Raw genomic sequence first — 20023 nt, 5'->3', positions numbered from 1 at the left:
CTTAGTTCGAATTAGTTAATTTGAACTAAGCTAATTCGAACTAACGGATCCAGACTAAAAACTAGTTCACTGTCTTCAGTCTATCCCCTCCAGGGTCCCTAGGGTTGGTCGCTGTTGGCAGACAGGCTACTGGGCTAGATGGACCTTTGGTCTGACCCAGTACGGCCATTGTAAGCTCAGGGCTCAGGGTCGGGGGTCTCAGTGGACCACCTTGATTTTCATGCACCTGCTCCTGGGTGGCCAAGCTGGCAGCTCTCCTGCCCTAGACGGCCATTTTTCTGTGCCTAGTGCGGAGGTCGTGGACGAGGTCCACGATGTCCGCACTAGACCAGGCGGGTCCCGGGAAGAGGGAGAGTGCTGGGGGGCATTGGGTGGCTGGCTCGAGCCGTGCCAGGTGCAGGGTCTGCTGGCTGGGTGCTGGCAGGCTTGCACCTGGCACGGGCACCGTAGGCAGCCCATGCCCCTTTAAGGGGTCCGGGGCCGGGAGGGGGGCAATAGAGTTTCCCTGGTGTTGGCCAGAGTGGCCACCAGGGAAACCTGGAGAGGGCTAGCCTCCCACTAGTTCGAATTAAGGGGCTACACACCCTTTAATTCGAACTAGTAAGTTCGAACTAGGCTTAGTCCTCGTAGAATGAGGTTTACCTAGTTCGAACTAAGCGCTCCGCTAGTTCGAATTAAGTTCGAACTAGCGGAGCGCTAGTGTAGCGCCTATCAAAGTTAATTTGAACTAACGTCCGTTAGTTCGAATTAACTTTGTAGTGTAGACATACCCTGAGTGAGGGAAGGTAAGGAGGCATTCTACTCTCCACTGGTCACTCACCAGCCACCTGCTTGCTGCTGTCTGGTGCCACCTTGCTGGCCATTATCTCACCTCACACTGTCACTCTGCTAGCCACTCATTACAGTTCTCCATCGCCACCCTGCTGGCCGCTCATTATATCTTCCCCTGGCTTGTAGTGGATTTGGCTCTGGGCCAAATCTAATGATTTCAGCTCTTGGCCCAAAGCACAGTCTAGCCACAAGAAATTACAGCATCCATTATAGTAAATTTAAAATAACAAAAGAGACTCCTTATGGTGTTTGTCCTAGTACTATCATTAGAACACGGGGAGAGAGAGGGGAGAAACAGATTGAACCAGTCTTACAGCTCATGCCTAGAGGGCATGTAGTCTGCTGATTCAGAGTCCTGCCCACACATGCTTAACTTCTGAGAACTTTTCTGCATTCCCACAATAACTGCAAACATTGGTGATCATATCTCACGATCCCTGTATTTAGTGCTAACACAATTTGTGACACCATAAGAGCCAAATTGGTTACAATGGGCAAACCGCCATTGTAACATAGTTGAATATCTAGCAGGCCTAAGCAAACTGAGTGAACTGTATTTACATGCACATGCTCAGAATCTCATTTTTTTAAAAGAGTGTTCCCCTCCTTTGTGGGCAGGGGACAGGGGATTTGAGGCTCTCAAAACCAAAGCCAGACATGGTCCTGACTTGAAGTTCCATCTCCTTTCCCAGTTCCTGAAGGGGGAAAGAAGAACATAGAACTGCCTGAACCAAGGATGGCCCACTGGGGTTCAGGCTAGGAGAACAAACTGGAAAATGGATTTCTTGTCCCTTCTTCCCAGTTCTCCTCAGCACTGAGGTAAAACTTCCTCCTGCCCCTCCTGACCATGCTCACCTCCAAAATGTATTGTAGCCTGTCTGTGTCTAGGACTCTGCCAGTAGGTACATGAGACACAGACACTGAGTTCAGACAAGGCCTTGTGCATAGCCTGTAAAGGAAGAGACAGCCATGGGTCACAGCTGGGAAAACTTCTCCCTGTCACTAGCCCACTGCTTGTCCAATCAGAGGTCTCATCACACATCCAAAAGGCTGGCCCAGGTCGCCACCAGAGAGGATCAGTCTCAATGCAATTCCAGCCCCACCTCTTTGGGACGGCCTCCCACAAAGCCATATGGAGGGTGTCTGAGGTTGCCCCTGCCTTGCATATCTGTCCTGCCTGGCTGATGTCAGGATCTCTCTGTGAGGTCACTGCTTCCCCAACACCTTTCCCCAAAAGGATGAAGTCCTGCAACAGGCCTTTCTTATGTCACTGCCACACCCATCCCTCCTCGGGAAGACTGATGACCTACCTACCCCTAACCAACTAGTATGGGCACACTGACTGATCAGAATAAAGTGCTCTCCAATGATCTACAGACCAACAATTGCTCATAGTTCATCAAGTATTTTGAGAAAAACTGGAACATTAGAAAGAATCAGGAAGTGCACAAAGATAGTAATTCGAGTGAAGCAGCACAATCAATCAAATACATGATTGCTTGTGACTTATTTGTTTGGTCTTAAAGAGAACAAAAGGACTTTAGTCTTCCCCATCAATAGCCACCTGCTCGGCCAATCTGCATCGAGATTTTGAGAGCTGGGAGTCAGAGGGATCTCAGAACAAATCCAAAAGGATGGCCCAGGTTATCATCAGACACAGCCTCCAAGCACTACTCCAGCTCCACCTCTGTGAGGGCCTCCCACAGTGAGAGAAACCCCTCCTGACATCTCCCCAGTAGAGGGAGGGAAGAAAAGAAAAGGGGGAAAGAATGAAGAGATGAAGAGAAAGGGGAAGAGACGGAGGAAAAGGGAAATCTAAAACCCCCAAACCCACAATGCCCCCAGTGATTCTATGGCACAAAGTTAACCTAGTGATTGCTATGCCTAGAATTCAGTTGGTACCAGGTGGATCAGACTGAATAGCTTACAAACGCCCCTTCTAAATAGCTTGCGGCTCTTCCCTTCTAAACAGAGACTGCAAAATCAGTAGTAGGAAAAGAGAAAACACCAATTAGGTTCCTCCTTACGGTTGCATATATTAACCCCAATTCTCTCTGAGGGTGCATATACACTACACTGTTTTTCTGGAATAACTGCTGTTATTCTGGAAAAACAATACTAGCATCCACATTGCAATTGTGTTATTTCAATAGAAAGTCAAAATAACTGACAGCTTTTTCCAATGCGATAAACCTCATTCCACGAGGAATAGGCCCTTTTCTGAAAAAGCTTTTTCGGAAGAGGGTGAATGTAGATGCTCCTCTGCTGCTATTTTGAAATAGCTCCTCACCAGGGCCATTCTAAAGTTATTCCTCCCCAGTGCCTCTTGGGGCTCTAAGTCGAGGTAGCGCGTCCACATTAGGGGAGCCTGCCTTGGACTAATTTTGAGGCTTCTCTGTACTGTGAATGCTCTATTTTGAAATAAGCTTTTCCAGAAGATATGTTCCAGAAAAGCTTATTCTGAAAGAAGCTTGCAGTGTAGACGTACCCTCAGTTCCCAAGGAGAGACCCTGAGAAGGAGCCTTCCTGCTGCAAGCCCCTGAGTTTGCCCCTGACTTGCACCTTTGTCCTGCATATAGGATGCCAGGACCTCTCCATGAGGTCACCACCTCCCCACCAATGTCCCCCAATAGGCTGAGGTCCTGCAACAGATCTCTGTGATGTATGTCACTGCTGCACCACACCTATCCCTCCCCGAAAGGCTGGTGTCCTGACACTGGATGTTTGAGTGGCTTCCTCTGGATCATGCCACTTAATGACAGCTGAGCCTGGGGATCAAGCCAGATACACAGTTAAGTTTCAGAGGGAGCTCCATATGCCACAGTTAGGCCCATTAACTATGTTAATTGCGTAGCTGGAGTTTACGTACTTTGATTCAAACTTTGGAGTTGTCCCCACAGTGGGATGTTGATGAGAGAAATGCTCCCATCAACTTCCCTTACTCCTCGCAAGGAGTAGGAGTACCAGAGCCAATGGGTATGCCCTCAACGTTTGATTTAATGGGTTCTTATAAGACCTGCTAAATCGAATGCCACAAGATCAACCCCCAGAGCATCAATCTGCAGGTAAGTATAAACATGGCCTCAGTTTTTCATTATTTAGTAGACTTTCAACCAGAAGGGACCATTAGAGCTTCAGATCTGACCCCTATATATCACAGCCTACCTATATATCCTAGTTGCTAAGTTTTGATCTAAGCACACACCAGAAAGGCCTCTAGTCTTCATTAGATGTAATCAAGAAATAGAGAATCTGTCATTTGCATTTTCAGTTTGTTCCAATGGTGAATCATCCTTACTGTGAAATAGTCGTGTCTTATTTCTAATATGGATGTGTCTATTTTCACCTTCCAGACACTTGTCTTGTTCTGCCTTTTCTGCTACATTCAACAACCTTTTAATACCTGATATTTCCTCTCCAGGAAGGCACTTAGACACTACCATGAAGTCACCTCTCAGCCTTCTTTTATAGAAGCTAAACAGATTGGACTCCTTTCAATAGCTCACAAGAAGGTGTTTTTCCTCAGCTGCCCCGTCACAGGTCCCATGGGAAACAAAACATTGGACTCTTTGCTGCTCCATCTGCAGTTTTTCAACATCTTCTTAAATTGTGACTCCTAAAATAGACTGCAGTCTCCAATCTCAGTCTCACTGATGTTGTGTCACCTCCCTGCCCTATTTACTTCTCACTCACATGTCTAATGATGGTTTTAGCTGTATTCACCACAGCATAGCCCTGGGAGCGCCTGTTGAGTGGCTTGCCCAGCATGATTCCTAAATCCTTCTCAGACTCATTGCCTGCCTGGGGACTGTTCCCCCTCCTAGGGGTGTGGCCTGCATGCTTTGGGGCTAGAATAGGACCTTGCATTTGGCTTTGTGAAACCTGTTTTCTTCCCATGGGTCCAGCTTCTCAAGGGATCCACATAGCTGACTTCAATCTTATTCACCATTCTGCTTGCATTTTGTCACCACACATGTTGCCAGCAGTGATTTCATATTTTCTTCCAGTTTATTGATAAGAATTATTTAAGCCGTTAGTTCTGGCGAGCTCTTTAGATCCTTAGTACCTAGCATCTGTCCTTCTCTGAATCTTTTCCAGTTCCATTGTCTGCTTTGTGAGATGTGTCACCAAGGATGGTGGGTGAAGCTGCTGCTTGGGGAAGCAAGCTTCCCAGCCTGTGGCCCCACACATTTTCCACCCTTGCTCTGTCCAGGTCCTGTCCCCTCTCTGCTGTCTCCCTCTTCTCTTCCATATCCCTCTTTACTCATTGGCCATGTCTAGACTACAGGCTTCTTTTGGAAAAAACTTCTTCTGAAAGAGAGCATCCACACTGCGAAAGCGCATCGAAAAAGCAATCTGCTTTTTCAACAGCTAGAGTCCACATTGAATGGATGTGATCTTGCATGTGAGCTGTGATTACTATGGGCAAAATGGCCACCAGGGCACCTGTGCTTTTTCCTCTGTCCTCTTCTTTTGAAAGAATTCCCTCTTCCCCATCCACACGCTCCTTTTTCTGAAAGAGCTCTTTTGGAAAAGTTCTTCTTCCTTGTAGAAAGAGGTTTACCAATGTCAGAAAACCCCCTCTGCAGCCTAGTCCTCTAGCCGAGCTCCCCACTCGCTGGGGTTCAGGGCAGGAGGGGTAGGGGGGCCCAAGCCCTCCCTCTCCACTGGGCCCCGACCCAGGGCCCTATAAGTGGCGGGTGGCTCCCACCACTGGCTCGGCGGGGGCTCCTCCCCGCAACGCACCGAGCCCCCAGGGGCTTTTCCAGCTCCCTGCCCTGGGTCGCTTCCTACCCCCTGCTCCCCCAGCCCGTCACGGTCCCACCTGTCGGCGTTGGTCGGGTGGCTGTAGCGGCACTTCCCCAGTCCGCGTCAGGGTCGGCAGTGTCCGGTCCGGGGCCTGGGTCATGGGGGGTCGGCCGGCGACTTTGTCGTTGGGCCCAAGCCCGGCTTGGGCCTGGCCACAGTGCGTTCCGCAGTCCTGGCAACTCCCCCTCTGGCAGTTGGGTGTTAGCTCCAGCTCGGGCTGCAGTCTGCCCCTTCTGAGCAGGCCAGCAGCCTTTTATACCTCTGCTCCCCTCGGAGCATGCCCAGTAGGGCTGTGTGGGTGGGGCTCTCTCCGCCCCCGGCACCAGGTGGTTTCCCTGGGCTTGTGTGCGGGGCGGGGTCGCCCCGTCACAGGTCCCATGGGAAACAAGACTAAGAGGAAAAACAGTTGAAGAGAATTGGCAGTTTTTCAAAGGGACATTATTAAGGGCCCAAGAGCAAACTATTCCACTGTGTAGAAAATATAGGAAGTATAGCAAGAGACTACCTTGGCTTAACTAGCAGATTTTAAATTATCTAAAAATCAAAAAGGAGTCATATAAAAAGTGGATATTAGGTCAAAATACAAAGGATGAATATAAGTAAATAACACAAGTATGTAGGGCCAAAATTAGAAAAGCAAAGGCACAAAATGAACTCAATCTAGCTAGAAACAAAGCATTCTACATATATATTAGAAGCAAGAGGAGGACCACGGATAGGGTAGGCCCGTCGCTCAATAAAGAGGGAGAAACAACAGACAACATGGAAATGGCAGAGGTGCTTAATGACGTCTTTGTTTCCATTTTCACCAGTAAGGTTGGTGATGACTGAATGCCTAACATAATAAATGCTAGTGAAAATGAGGTAGATTTAGACGTTAAAATAGGAAAAGAACAAGTTAAAAATTACATAGAGAAGTTAGATATTTTCAAGTCACCAGGGCCTGATGAAATGCATCCTAGAATACTCAAAGAGCTAATAGAGGAGATATCTGACCTTTAGCTATCATCTTTGAAAAGTCATAGAAGTCGAGAGAAATTCCAGAAGACTGGAAAAGGGCAAATATAGTGCCCATCTATAAAAATGGAAATAAGAATAACCCTGTAAACTACAGACCTGTCAGCTTAACTTCTGTGCCAGAAAAGATAATGGAGCAAATAATGAAGGAATTAATCTGCAAACATCTGGAAGGTAATAAGGTGATAGGTAACAGCCAGCATGAATTTGTAAAGAACAAATCATGTCAAAGCAATCTGATAGCTTTCTTTGATAGGATAACAAGACGTGTGGATAAGAGGAAAGTGGTAGACATGGTGTACTAGACTTTAGTAGAGTATTTGATATGGTCTTGCATGTTCTTCTTACCAATAAACTAGGAAAATACAACCTAGATAGGACTACTATAAGGTGGGTGCCTAACTAGCACAATTCTGATCGATTGCCATTGAACTCACTTGAGTATGAGTACTTTTATCAGGTGTCCCATAGGGAAATATGGTCACCCTATGTGCATGTGCTATATTGCACTCTCAGTCCTGGTTAACCTCAAAACAGTGAGGCAAATGAAGCCTGAGAGTAGAATGACACCATTAGTTTCCCATTCAGCATGTTGGAACATGCTGACTAAAGTTTGCATTGCACAAAATGTTGGATTTGAAACTTTCAGTAAAAATCGTAGCTTTACCATCACCAAAAATATTTGATGAATTCCTGTCAGTTTTGCTGAATTGTTTGGCTCAAAAACAGAACACTTTAAAGAAGTAAAAACATTTTGGTATGATGTTTTCAAAACAAAGTGCTTTAATTTTTCAGTCCCAAATGAATTTTCAGTTTGAAATTCCCTTAAATTTTATTAAACATTTAAAAACTTTTTAAAAGATCAGCATGTAAACAAAATGTTTCAATCAACCCAGTTGTTTGATTGATTTGATTCATTTTTTGATTGAAATTTTTAAAAAATGGTTTTGGTTTAATCCAAAGCATATTTTTTCCCCAGAATTACCAATGAAACAAAACAAAAAATCCATTATTTACACAGTCCTAGACAAGATACAACTTACTAAATGGACAGACCATGTCCTACAAATAGTTCAGAAGCATCTCCCAAAGCAACTAATTATGTAAAACCATCTGATAGGGAATGGACCCAAAGTGGACAAAGGGAAGATGATAGATACACTCTCAAAAAGAATTAACAGCAGTGTGACATTGGCAGAGAGCATTGGGAACTACAGCTACCAGTGGAATTAATTGTAGAACAGTGAAGGATGGAGTTAATGGACTGGAAATAACAATCATCATAACTGTGAAACAAAGTATTAATTGCATCCAAACTTAATCTCATTTCCAGCATCAGCCATAAATCTGCCCTGCTTGTGGTACATTGAGAGTGTCACAAGTAGGATTCAGCAGATAGAAACAGACTGGCAAGGAGGAAAAACTTCATCCTTCAGTTACAAAGCAATAACCATCACCTCACAAAGAAACTGGAAGGCCCAACTAATTGATACTTCTAACAAACTTGAAAATCCTGTGATCGAAGTCACTATACAAGTGCAATGGAATTTGTAACTGTTCCTAGACCACCTGCTTAGACCAGAAGCATTCCCTTTTAACATTGCTTGATATAGCTACCAACCTGCTATCTCTTTGGGAATTTGATAAAACAGATGTGGCTGTCGTGTTTAACTTTTACTAAATACACAAAACAAGGACTAACTTGAAAAGGAGACACGCTGAATTGCATGAAAAGTGATGGTGAGAGGCAGCCCCATTGGTCTGTTCTCAACTCATGGACATGCCAGCTGCACCATCGAAGTACTGCCATGATGACTAGCTCTATCAACATCACAAATTAGGTCTGACCTAGTTTCACTCAAAATGTTCATTCAGCAGCTGGTTGATGTCATATTCTGACTGAAGCTGAAGTACAAAATGATATTGTGAAGCATTAGTTTGTAAAGAAGACAAAACCAGGATTCATGTTTTCCTGTACTTACAGTGCCTTCAGCAGTAACTTCATACTAAATTAATTAGCCAAAAATATTCCTATATTTTCATGGTTCCCTACTGTGCTCTTGAAAAGAATTACTTCAGTTTATCCTCTCACTCTTTATTACAAGAATAACAAACTCCGGGAGAAAGGGGGAAACATAATTCAGGACAGCAAACCTCCAAGAGGCCTCAATTCAGAAAACCAGAAGTAAAAGCATGTGCTTCACTTGATTTAAGAAAGTGCCTACAATTAAGTACATAGTTCAATGCTTTCCTGAATCAGGATCAAAACTGAAGTTCTAGGTCATTTCAAGTAAGGACCCAACAATTTGAATGCTTTTTTTAAAGTATTTTTTTAACTAGATGGACCTCTTAAGAACATAGACATGGAGTGGAAACCCCAGGAAAACAGGTTCTCTCATGGGATCCTGGCCCTTCAGCTTGAAAGTTTTTCTTTCTTACCAACAGAATTTGAGGCTTGTCACTCTGGGACAATCCTGGGACTGACCCAGAGACATCAACACTGTATCCAATAATTCCTGACCTTTCAGAAACTTTAAAAACGGGAGAAGGAAAATAAAATACATTGGGCTTTGAATTTAATTTTGAATCAGTTCATTCATTTTTAAACATAATCTACAAACACCAAAGGAAATAAAATCTTAGTGAAAAGAAAATGGTATCTGGAGTCCTCATTTAGTGACGAGCAACTTTTCAACAGCCAGCATGTGTTTGGAAACACATAAAAATGTGCATGCTACCAATTAGATCTTTCGATAGGATAGTCTGATATTTGGGATAAATTACAGCTCAGATTACACTGAAGATACATTTCATTATAAGAATTGCCAAACCATATTTGCAGCAAATCAATCCAAGATGTATTGTTGGTAGAGAAAAGTTAATTATTAATTCATTGAAGTTTTTCCTCCCGTTTAATATAACCTGCAAGCAATCTATATTTCAGAGCCAGGATGTTGAATTCCTTTTGGTGGGAGTGATTTAGATGGGATTGGCCGGGTTGATTTAGATGGGATTGGTCCTGCCTAGAGCGGAGGGCTGGACTTGACGACCTTCTGAGGTCTCTTCCAGTTCTGATTCTATGATAAGGGGATGGTTGGATGAAATAACATGATCTTGGTAACTAATTGACCATTCATTTCCAGTTGGAAATAGGTCAATGGAGGGATGATAGGAGTTGCTATAGGGAACTTTCTGGGTGTCTGGCTGGTGAGTCTTGCCCACATGCTCAGGGTTTAGCTGATCGCCATATTTGGGGTCAGGAAGGAATTTTCCTCCAGGGTAGATTGGCAGAGGCCCTGGAGGTTTTTCGCCTTCCTCTGTAGCATTGGGCACAGATCACAGCTGAAGGACTCTCTGCATGTTGGGGCCTTCAAAGTATTGGAAGGCTTCAATATCTGAGACATAGGTGAGAGGATTATTCTAAGAGGGGTGGGCGAGATTCTGTGGCCTGCACTGTGCAGGGGGTCAGACTAGATGATCATAATGGTCCCTTCTGACCTTAAAGTCTATGAGTCTATGAGTGGAACATATATGTTTAGCCATTAAAGATAAACAGGATTGTTTTTATAAATGGGATTTTCTATAGCAATCACCTTGAGGTTCTGCAGAAGAGGAGGTATATATGTCTTCATATTTGTCTCCACTTCATAAAGAATTTTGAACATCACGCATTACAACAGGGGAGGACACGACATTAGAGACACTGACCCAGTCTGGGAGCTCATTTTAGTTCAAATAGGGTCATAATGAGCTGGAGATTATGTATATATTATGTCTGTCCTCTATTGGTTGGTATCTGAACTTCTTCACATTGCTGCTAACAGCTAACGCAAAGTCACTTTTCACCTAGGGGGTAGCGATTGGTGCTTATGGAGTGGGAGGACCTGAGTTCTGTTTTCACTATGACCAGCAGGCTTTGCATATTATTAGTATATATTTATTTTGTAGTACCACCTAGAGGCCTTGTTTCCATTGGTAGGGGACTGTACAAAAATAGCTGACAGAGACAGTTCCTGACTAGACACAACAGGAGGACAAAAGAAACAAATGTGGACGGGGCATACAAGGAAACAAGGAGGTTATACTGGTCACTATGACATGTAGCAGGAGAATGAGTAAGTAACAGTGGCTTGCAGTGTAACAATCTGTAGCCATCTAGGTTTAATTACAATATGTTAGGGTGTTAGGCTGTCTGCTTAGTTGGGGTGTGTCTAGACTACAGGGTTTTGTCGACAAAAGTGGCCTTTTGTTGACAAAACTATACATGCGTCTACACTACCACCAAGTTCTGTTGACATAAAAATTTCTATGAGGAATAACGCCTTTTGTCAACAGAGGTCTGTCGACAAAAGGCGTTATTGTATCTACACTGTCCTTTGCATCTACACTCTCATGTCGACAAAGTGGCTTGCTTTGTCAACAGAACTGGATGTACTCTAGATGCTCTTTGTCGACAGAAGCATTGTCGACAGTATCAAAAGCCTGTAGTCTAGACATACCCTTGGTCTAGGAAGCATCTCTGCCCTCATTCTCCTCCTTCCATATGCCCTTTTAATAATCAAAATCAGTTCTCAGCTGGAATTGATATAGGCTACAAAATGGTTTATCGTGCTCACAAGTTTTCATTAAACCATTTCTAAATAAAGATGACCACATTTGTATTTTACTTGTTTTCTTTGTGTAGGTGAAGAGGCTTTTGCCACACACTGAAGAAATTAAAAATTTAGTTCTACTATCCTTGGAGTAAATGGTGTGTTTTAGCTTATGGTAGAACAACAAGCATCATGTGCATCTCCCCTGGCAGCTCAGCACAAAACAATTGAAAGCAAAGAAAGCAATTTATAGTGTCCACAATTTGGCCTGGATCCTCAGCTGACATAGATCAGCCTATGACCCAGGCATCTACACGGGCTGAGGGTAAGGGGTTCCACATTTTGGTTGGTGTTTCCTGGAGTAACATGATCCAGATAAATGAAAATCTCAGAACCGTAAGATGAAAAAGGACCTAGTTACTGACTCTTAGGGTATGTCTGCATAGCAGCATTATTTCAGAATAACTGATGGTATTCTGAAATAACAAAGAGCGTGTCTACACAGTGAGCCTGTCATTTCAAAATCACTTCGAAATAACAGACTTCTTCCTCCGACTCCTGTAACCCTCAATTCATGAGGAGTAAGTGAAGTCGAAGGAAGAGTTCCATGTTCTTCCTTAACTTCCTGCTGTGTAGGCAGCACTAAAAGCCAAATTAAGGTATTTTGATTTAACCGATGCTATTGACATAGCTCAAGTTGTGTAGATTACCTCAGCTTTAGCCCTGCTATATAGACATGCCCTCTGTGTGACTGCTGGATACTTACAGATTATTTTTTTAAATCTTGGAACAGGAAAGTTATTTTAATATGAATAATTTTGGAAAATGTAACAAACATTCAATTGTATTCAATTTAGATGAATCTAGCATTTGTGGAAGATATCAGTGTGATAACTCTGTAAGTCTGCACTTGTTCCTTAATGTAGAATTTCACATTTGGCTGTATTAAAATGTATTTTGTTTGAAAACACCCCGTTACTCAAGCACTCCTAAAAAATGAGGCACTATATCCTGGAAAGCAGTGTGTCTGAAATGAGTCTGAAAAGAATATAGGGGCCAGAGTAGACAAGAAACACACATGCGCATCAGGGTGAAGTTGTGGGGTAAGGAGCTAATGGATGGATAACCACAGGAATAGGTACATTGAGGTGATTTTACCTCTGTATATGACAATGGTAAGAATGATCTGGAATGATGCATGCAGTTCTTTGCAGGCACACAATAGCAAGTGTATGCCATTGAGATAGGCAGCAACCCATAGGTGGCTATAGACTTTTTGTGACAAGACAAGAAAAAGGAAATATTCTAGGACAGTGTTTCTCAACCAGTGGTACGAGTACCCCTAGGGGGATACTCGAGAGAAGTCTGGGGGTACATCAACACAACTGAAATTTGGAGAAAACTGAATTTTTGTTTTAAGTTTTATATCATCATCACCATCATCATCAACCATGGGCTCAACGCCCGTTGGTGTCTGATACCTCCCTCACTATTGCCTTCCATCTTTCCCTGCCCAGTGAGGAGTGGCTTAGTTTCTGTAGACTAGCTCTGCACCAATCTACTATATCATCTACCCATTCTCTGTGGGGTCTGCCTCTTTTATACAGACCATCCATTACGCCGAATACCAGGGTCTTAACTTTTCGCTTGTCATTCACTCTGCATGTATGCCCGAATACCTGTAGCTTAAGTTTTGCAGCACTTTATTATTTTTGTACTTTTTACACCCAAAAATGTCATCTCCCACCTGTCTAAGATTAAGTTGTTTAAACAAATGTGTTGCCATGGCAGAAAAAAATTGTGCGTCTGAAAACTGTAGGTACTGGGGGTACTTATAATTATCTTTTAAAAAAAAAGAGGTACTCATAATTTTTTAAAAAGGAGGTAGGTACTTTATAAAAAAAGGTTGAGAAACACTGTTCTAGGACAGTAACTCATTTGATTGATAGTAAAACAGCGGCTTCTTCTGAAGGGTGGTAGATAATTGTGTTACCCAATATGAATAGGTGGATAACCAGAGTCTATTTCTGAAACTAATCGGTGCTGAATTAGTGCCAAGGCTTGCCAGGCCTGAACCCAAGCGCCTCTAGACTTGATATTTCATAGCACCAGAACCTCAAGGCTTGCCACATCAGTTATGAGTATTAAAAAAATGTCGTGAGTCTTGGCACCTAATTGATTAAGTCCCAGCACTTCTTTCATTACCAATTAAGCACTGAAAATAATACCAAGTTTCCCTTATCTGGAGCTCCTTTATGCACCCAGCCTGCATCTCACACCCCACATGTCCTCCATTAATATCATGGAAGAGTGCAGCCCTTGACCACTTATCAAATTCTTGGAGTGGCTCCCCATAAAAAATTATTGCCCACTCCTGACTTACAGTGTCCAAGTGCTTTATGAACTCCTCATTTCTCAGAGCAGCCTGGTGAGGTAAGTATTGTTATTATTTCTGCTATAGTGCTAGGGAAACTGAAGTAGAGAGCCCAAGCCCATAGGGAGAGTCAAAGTCAGAGCTAGGATTAGCACTCCAAAGTTCCTGGCTCCCAGTCCTGTGCTCAGACCACTGTCTTCACTTGATCTTGAAAGCAGGGCTAGCTACTAAATACCCTAGGAATCTGGCACTTATACAAGGGTTAACCAGTAAGATTGTCTTACTGTTAACTACAATGGTGCTGCCCTTTATAGAAAATGTTGTGTGCCACTGAAGAGTAGGACAGACACCTGACTGGGGAGCCTGGCACTGCTGTGTGGATTGTAACCAGCCTTAGACAGATGTCTGCTTGCCCACTGTACAGAAGTAACCAGAAAGGGGGGAAAGGAGGAAAAAATATCCTGAGCAGCAGCTGCACTCTCCCTTAATACAGGCAGATTGATGCCAATCATTTCAGTCATGTTAGACTCCCTCAGAAATGAAATGAATCTGGCTGGAATTCTAGGTGCCTCCAGAGACAACTGGGCAGTTATCTGGGACACAGAGCTAGAGCCAGTGTATGGAGATGAGGCAAGAGTGAGAGAAAGAACCCAGAACACAGAGAAATGAGAGGCAAACAGCGCTAGAGCCAAGGGGGTATAATGGGCCAGGTAAGGCTAACCCTCTCCCTAACTTAGCCACTGCTGGACCCCTGGGCCATAGTGCTCTGCCCATTCCCCAAGGCCCCACTGCCTCCTGCTGCTGTCTGCCATGCCTAGTAAGTTTTCCTCCGCTCCCACCCTCTCCCTTCCCCCTACTATTCACTGCATCCCTTCTCCTCAGGGGTGGGGGGAGTGAGGAAGGGCATGGCAATCCAGCAGCAGGTGTGGGGCGGGGCCTGGCTGGGGAATAAGGAGATGGGCAAGGATGAGTCGAGCCAGTAGCAAGTGGGCAGGTGTGGTTGAGTGGAGGATTGAGGCAGCTTGGCCAGTCACTGGCCTGCCTAGAGCTCAGGAGGGCATCGTTCAGGAAGGCTGATGACTCAGCTAGGTGATGGACCCAGGCCGCTAGTAGGGGATGGGCAGGGCAGGGCTCCTCCAGTTGCAGAGAGGAGGAGGAGGAGTTTGGGGCTCTAACATGCTAGGGGCAGGGCCTTAGATGGAAGGGCTGGGGCTACCTTCCCCAAAGCAGAGGTTCATCCACCACCCACACCCAGAGCAGGGAGGAGTGAGAAAGGGAGGAAATCAGAGATCCTATCACATACCAGGTAGGGAAAGGACAGAAGGAAGTAAGAAGCAGTGAAGATATGGGTTATAGAAAAAGGTAAATGCATGAAGGCAGAGAAGCATGAGACACAGCTGGCATGGGAGCAGCACAGTAGTACCCATTTGAGAAAGTATCTAAGCATATGCTTCATTTGAAGCCCAAGTGTTCCTATTGGCTTCAGTGTTTCATACCTATAAAGTGACTTGATTTCAATGAGCCTGTTCCTCAGCTTCAAGCTAAGCACATGCTAACAGGCTTTGATGGATCACTTCGCAGTATGAGCCTATACAACCCCAGAGCTATCAGTGGCCAGCTAAGGCTAAGCATTTCCCTAGCATGCACAGTAGCTTTGTGGATTTGCATACCTCATAAGGTGGGCTACCAACACAACAAGGATCAGAAGTACAGTGCTGAGCCCAACCGTGAGGTCATTTGTGCTACCAGCTTTTTTTACTTTGGTCAGGAGAGTGTCCCTTATAAAAATAACAGGTGGGTTCCTGCAAACAGGTAAATAACTGTTTTAATAAACAATATCAAGACGTGAACGCTGACCCAGGAGGGTGTGTTTTGCCCCAAAGCAGTGAAAAGCAAAATCTTGTTTGGTTCTCTGAGGACCCCTAGGAAGTGTGTATTCAGTGCGGTTCAGCAGAGCTGCACACTCACAGAGAAATGCTCGGCCCCCTACGTTGTGCAGCAAGGGCTTCTAGGACAGGAGGAAAGAATAAAGGACCCCGGAAAGGAGCATGCCAAAGAAAACCCTCCTCCATTTTGCCTAGGTCTCTGGTACTGCTTTCAGCACCAGCTTTTAACGAGAAGGGCCACCAATGACTATTTGCCCAGACAGTTAGAGGTGCAACCACGCTCTGGGTGCGCCTAAGCCTATGCCTGCCAGAAATTGGGACTGAGCCACAGGGAGCTGGCTCACTTGGTCCATTACTGGCACACTGGTCTGTTCATTCGCTCGGGGGCACCGGGCACTGGCCACTGTGGGCAGACAGGATACTGAGTTACATGGACCTTTAGCCTGAAACAGGACCGCCATTCTTATGTTACCAGGCTCAGCCCCGGAGTCTGAGTCTCAATAGCAGACCACGCAGGGCATGGTCATGCAGCTTGCGGAGCTGTAGGTGAATGAGGCAGTGCACCATTTATAAGGCTTGCGGAAGATCCCTGGGGTCCTGTGGGACTCAGACTGCCCAGCCGGTTGGGCAGTCAAGGGCCTTTGTGAGGGTGAAACACTGAAGTTTTTCTGGGCGCGAGCCGGGAGCGGCATGTAGCTCCTCTCGAGCTTCAGCACGACCCCAGGCAAGCTGGTTGCTTTGACACGCGCCTGTGTGTTTTCACCCAGAACACACCTGCCGGTTCGTGTCAGAGCGCGGGCTGCCCAGCCATGGAGGGAGCGCTGCAGGCAGGTGAGGCGATAATGCAGCGCCTCCCTTGCCCTCCTCCCCCACACACAGTCCAGTTGTCTCCCTGCCTGGCCCAGCCTTAGCTACTCTACAGGGCCCGCGCCCGGGTGTGCCCGAGGGTCTCTCCGCGGGTGTCGCCTGGGAGCCCGGCGCTGGCCAGGCTGCTGAGAGCTGCCCAGAGCTCCCGTGCATCCGGGGGCGCAACCCCTCACGGCGCCGGACGCGGGCCCTGAGGCGGGAGCCAGCGCCTTGCTTTGCAAACTTGCGGCGCGGCGCCGGGCAGCGCGAGGCGAGCAGCAATGCTGAGGAGGCCGGTCTCGGGAGGGGCTGTTGCCATTTCCCTGCCGCGCTGGAGCGCGGGGGCAGGAGAGAGAGAGGGAGAGAGAGGAAAACCCTCCAGCCCCTCCAGTGCGTTCGCGCCATCACAGCTCCGCCAGGGAGCCGGGCCACGCTTCCGTGAGCCAGGCGCGCCGCCCGGGAGCCTGCCTCAGCAGCCTGGCCAGCGCCGGGCTCCCAGGCGAGAGCGGTGCCCGGCCGCGTGTGAGCCCGCCCCGCGCCCCCGCCTGCAGTGTCCGGCGCGCCGCTGGGAAGCGCGGGGGGCGCCGGTGGTCGCCATGACTAGCGTGCGTGCGGCAGCAGCCTGGCGGCGCTGAGGGGAGGCGCGGCTAGCGCGGGAGCTGTCCCTTCAGCACCGCCCCGGGCAGCCCGCCGGCATGGGAGTCCCGCCGCCGCCCGCCGCCGAGCCCCAGTGACCGCCGCTGGAGCCCCGGCTCGCTGCCCAGCCCGAGCGCCCCGCCTCGGCGCGATGGGGGCAGCCGCGATGCTGGCCCGGGGCTGCGGGACGCGCCACGCTCCGGCCCGGACGCCCAGCTGCTGAGCGAACAGGTAGGGCGGCGCGGTGCCCGGGCGGGGCGCGCAGGGGTGGCGAGCCCGGGCTGGGCGCGGGGGGAGTGGCGCCGGGGACGCCCGGCAGGTGCCTGCACTGAAGGGCGTGGTGGGGGTCTCCAATCCAGGCACCAAGTGCCGGGTTAGCATTGTCCAGCCCCGCCCGCTCCGCATCCCCCAAGAGCGGCTGCGCTCGCAGGGCGCCTGTCACCGTGTTTCACTCCAGGGGGCTTCTCCCCACCCTGGGGCGGGGAAGCAAAGAGACGGAGCCGAGCCCAGCCGAGCCCGGCTAACTGGCGCTTTCCCAGCGACCTGCAGCCCCTGCTAACCAGACTGTCGCGATGTGAAACCTGCCTTCTGAACAAAGAAGCGGCCCCGAATGCGTGTGAGCGGCGGGGCGCTGCATCCATGCCCTGGACCTGTCCAGGCCCGAAGGAAAGACGGGAAACGGGGAATCTCTGGGGTTCGCCCCTGGCGCTGATTTCCCGCTTGATCCCCTTCTAGGTCTATTGTCAGCGGCCCTCGGAAGAGGCTCATGATGCCCGAGCACAGCCTGGAGGGTTTCTCTCCGACACATTCGGAAGACAACGAGATCAGCATCAACGTGGGAGGCTTTAAGAAAAAGCTGAGATCCAACACCTTGCTCAGATTTCCCGAAACCAGGCTGGGCAAACTGCTGAGCTGCCACTCCAAGGAATCGATTTTGGAGCTCTGTGACGATTATGACGACGCCCAGAACGAGTTTTACTTTGACCGGAACCCCGAACTTTTCCCCTATGTGTTACATTTTTACAACACCGGCAAGCTGCACGTGATGGGCGAGCTCTGCGTGTTCTCCTTCAGCCAGGAAATAGAATATTGGGGTATCAATGAGTTCTTCATTGACTCCTGTTGCAGCTATAGCTACCATGGGAGGAAAATGGAGCCAGATCAAGAGAAATGGGAAGAGCAAAGTGACCGGGAAAGCACCTCCTCTTCCTTTGATGAAATCTTGGCCTTCTACAATGATGCTGCCAAGTTTGACAGACAGCCCTTTGGAAACATTAGGAGGCAACTCTGGCTGGCTCTGGACAATCCTGGCTACTCTGTCTTGAGCCGAATATTTAGCATCCTGTCAATAGTGGTTGTTCTTGGTTCCATTGTGACCATGTGCCTGAACAGCCTCCCGGACTTCCAGCTGGTTGATAGTTATGGGAAGGTAGAAGAAGACCCTCGGTTTGAAATTGTGGAACATTTTGGCATTGCATGGTTCACATTTGAGCTGGTGGCAAGATTTGCAGTGGCTCCTGACTTCTTGAAGTTTTTCAAGCATGCCCTGAATCTGATTGACCTCATGTCCATCCTGCCCTTTTACATTACCTTAATTGTTAACTTGGTTGTGGAAAGTAGCCCAGCTTTAGCAAATCTAGGCAGAGTAGCCCAAGTTCTGAGACTAATGAGGATCTTTCGCATCTTAAAACTTGCTCGACATTCAACCGGCCTCAGGTCTCTTGGGGCCACTTTGAAGTATAGCTACAGAGAGGTAGGGCTTCTTTTACTATACCTCTCTGTTGGGATCTCCATATTCTCAGTAGTGGCTTATACTATTGAAAAAGAAGAAAACGAGGGCTTAGCCACCATCCCTGCTTGCTGGTGGTGGGCTACAGTTAGCATGACCACTGTTGGCTATGGAGATGTTGTCCCAGGAACCACTGCTGGCAAGCTGACGGCGTCTGCATGCATCCTAGCTGGTATCTTGGTGGTAGTGCTTCCTATAACACTTATCTTCAATAAATTCTCTCACTTTTATAGGCGTCAGAAGCAGCTAGAAAGTGCCATGAGGAGCTGTGATTTTGGTGATGGAATGAAAGAGGTTCCACCAGTCAATTTAAGGGACTACTATGCGTATAAAGTTAAATCCCTTATGGCCAGTTTTACCAATCTGAGCAGGAGTACTCCTAGTGAACTAAGCCTAAATGATTCACCACATTAGACTGCAGTTCTGACAGCATTTTGCATGACATGCACCAAGAGCTATGTTTATAAACATTTTCCTATTCCTTGGGTTTTCTCTAGTGTATAGTGTTGCTGACACTGCACTAACTTTGCACCTAACAGGAAATTTAGTTACAAGCTGACAATTTGCACATTTTCATCCTGTTGCATAGAATCTAAATGCTCATTTTTCTAGACAAATATTGCTGTGTACATGACACTAGTGCTAGTGGTGCAGTGCTGATTTGTTACAGTACTTTGCTCATTTGCTTTAGAAGTCCTTGTGTGAGTAGAGAAATGAGTTGATCCAGAGGAAAATTCACAACTGTGAAATTAACAATGAAATAACTAGTTTTCCCTTACATTGATGTGACAGCTCTTAATATCTGTACATTTCCCAATTAGTTTAAAGCCATCATAATACACATTTTAACTGATACGAACTGTAAGTTTAGAAATTACCCATGAATAGTTTACATGGTAACACATTGCTACCTTGTTATGCCTGCTAATTCTAATAATAACCACATCCCTGGAAACATGTTTGAGTCTAGCTGTTCAGTGGAAATTGGTATTTATTCTAGAGCATGTGTATTAAAGCACTAGGTGTTCTTTTGAAATTAAACACGTAGGAGAGATTTCCAAAAACTCTTGGCATTAATCTAACTCTGCTTCTAGCCATGTCAGAAGTAAAGCTCTGATTGCTTTTACTGGGAACTGAGACAGGCCATTACTGAGCACTTTTAAACCTACCCAAAGCTTTTACATTATGAGAGATTAAGGCCACATTGCCAAAAGTGGCCTACAACTTTGGTGCCTATCAAAGC

The 20023-nt window shown here is 46.6% G+C and overlaps 1 protein-coding gene across 1 annotated transcript; it reads left to right on the top strand.

Moving 5' to 3' along the window:
• Positions 1-16101: 16101 nt before the first annotated feature.
• Positions 16102-19333, top strand: KCNS2 (potassium voltage-gated channel modifier subfamily S member 2). Its single transcript, XM_075920312.1, has 2 exons — positions 16102-17222; positions 17727-19333. Exon 2 carries the CDS (start codon positions 17758-17760, stop codon positions 19192-19194), a length of 1437 nt encoding a protein of 478 aa, XP_075776427.1. The 5' UTR covers positions 16102-17222; positions 17727-17757; the 3' UTR covers positions 19195-19333.
• The last annotated feature ends 690 nt before the right edge of the window (positions 19334-20023 follow it).

Source organism: Pelodiscus sinensis, chromosome 2 (genome assembly GCF_049634645.1).
Source record: "Pelodiscus sinensis isolate JC-2024 chromosome 2, ASM4963464v1, whole genome shotgun sequence".
Classification (NCBI taxonomy): Eukaryota; Metazoa; Chordata; order Testudines; family Trionychidae; genus Pelodiscus; species Pelodiscus sinensis.
Note: the sequence above shows the minus strand (reverse complement) of the source record. Positions and strands in the feature narration are given on the sequence as shown.

What these genes read in the sequence shown, in the direction of transcription:
- KCNS2 (XM_075920312.1), top strand. Translation starts at nt 17,758, where the DNA reads ATGATGCCCGAGCACAGCCTGGAGGGTTTCTCTCCGACACATTCGGAA.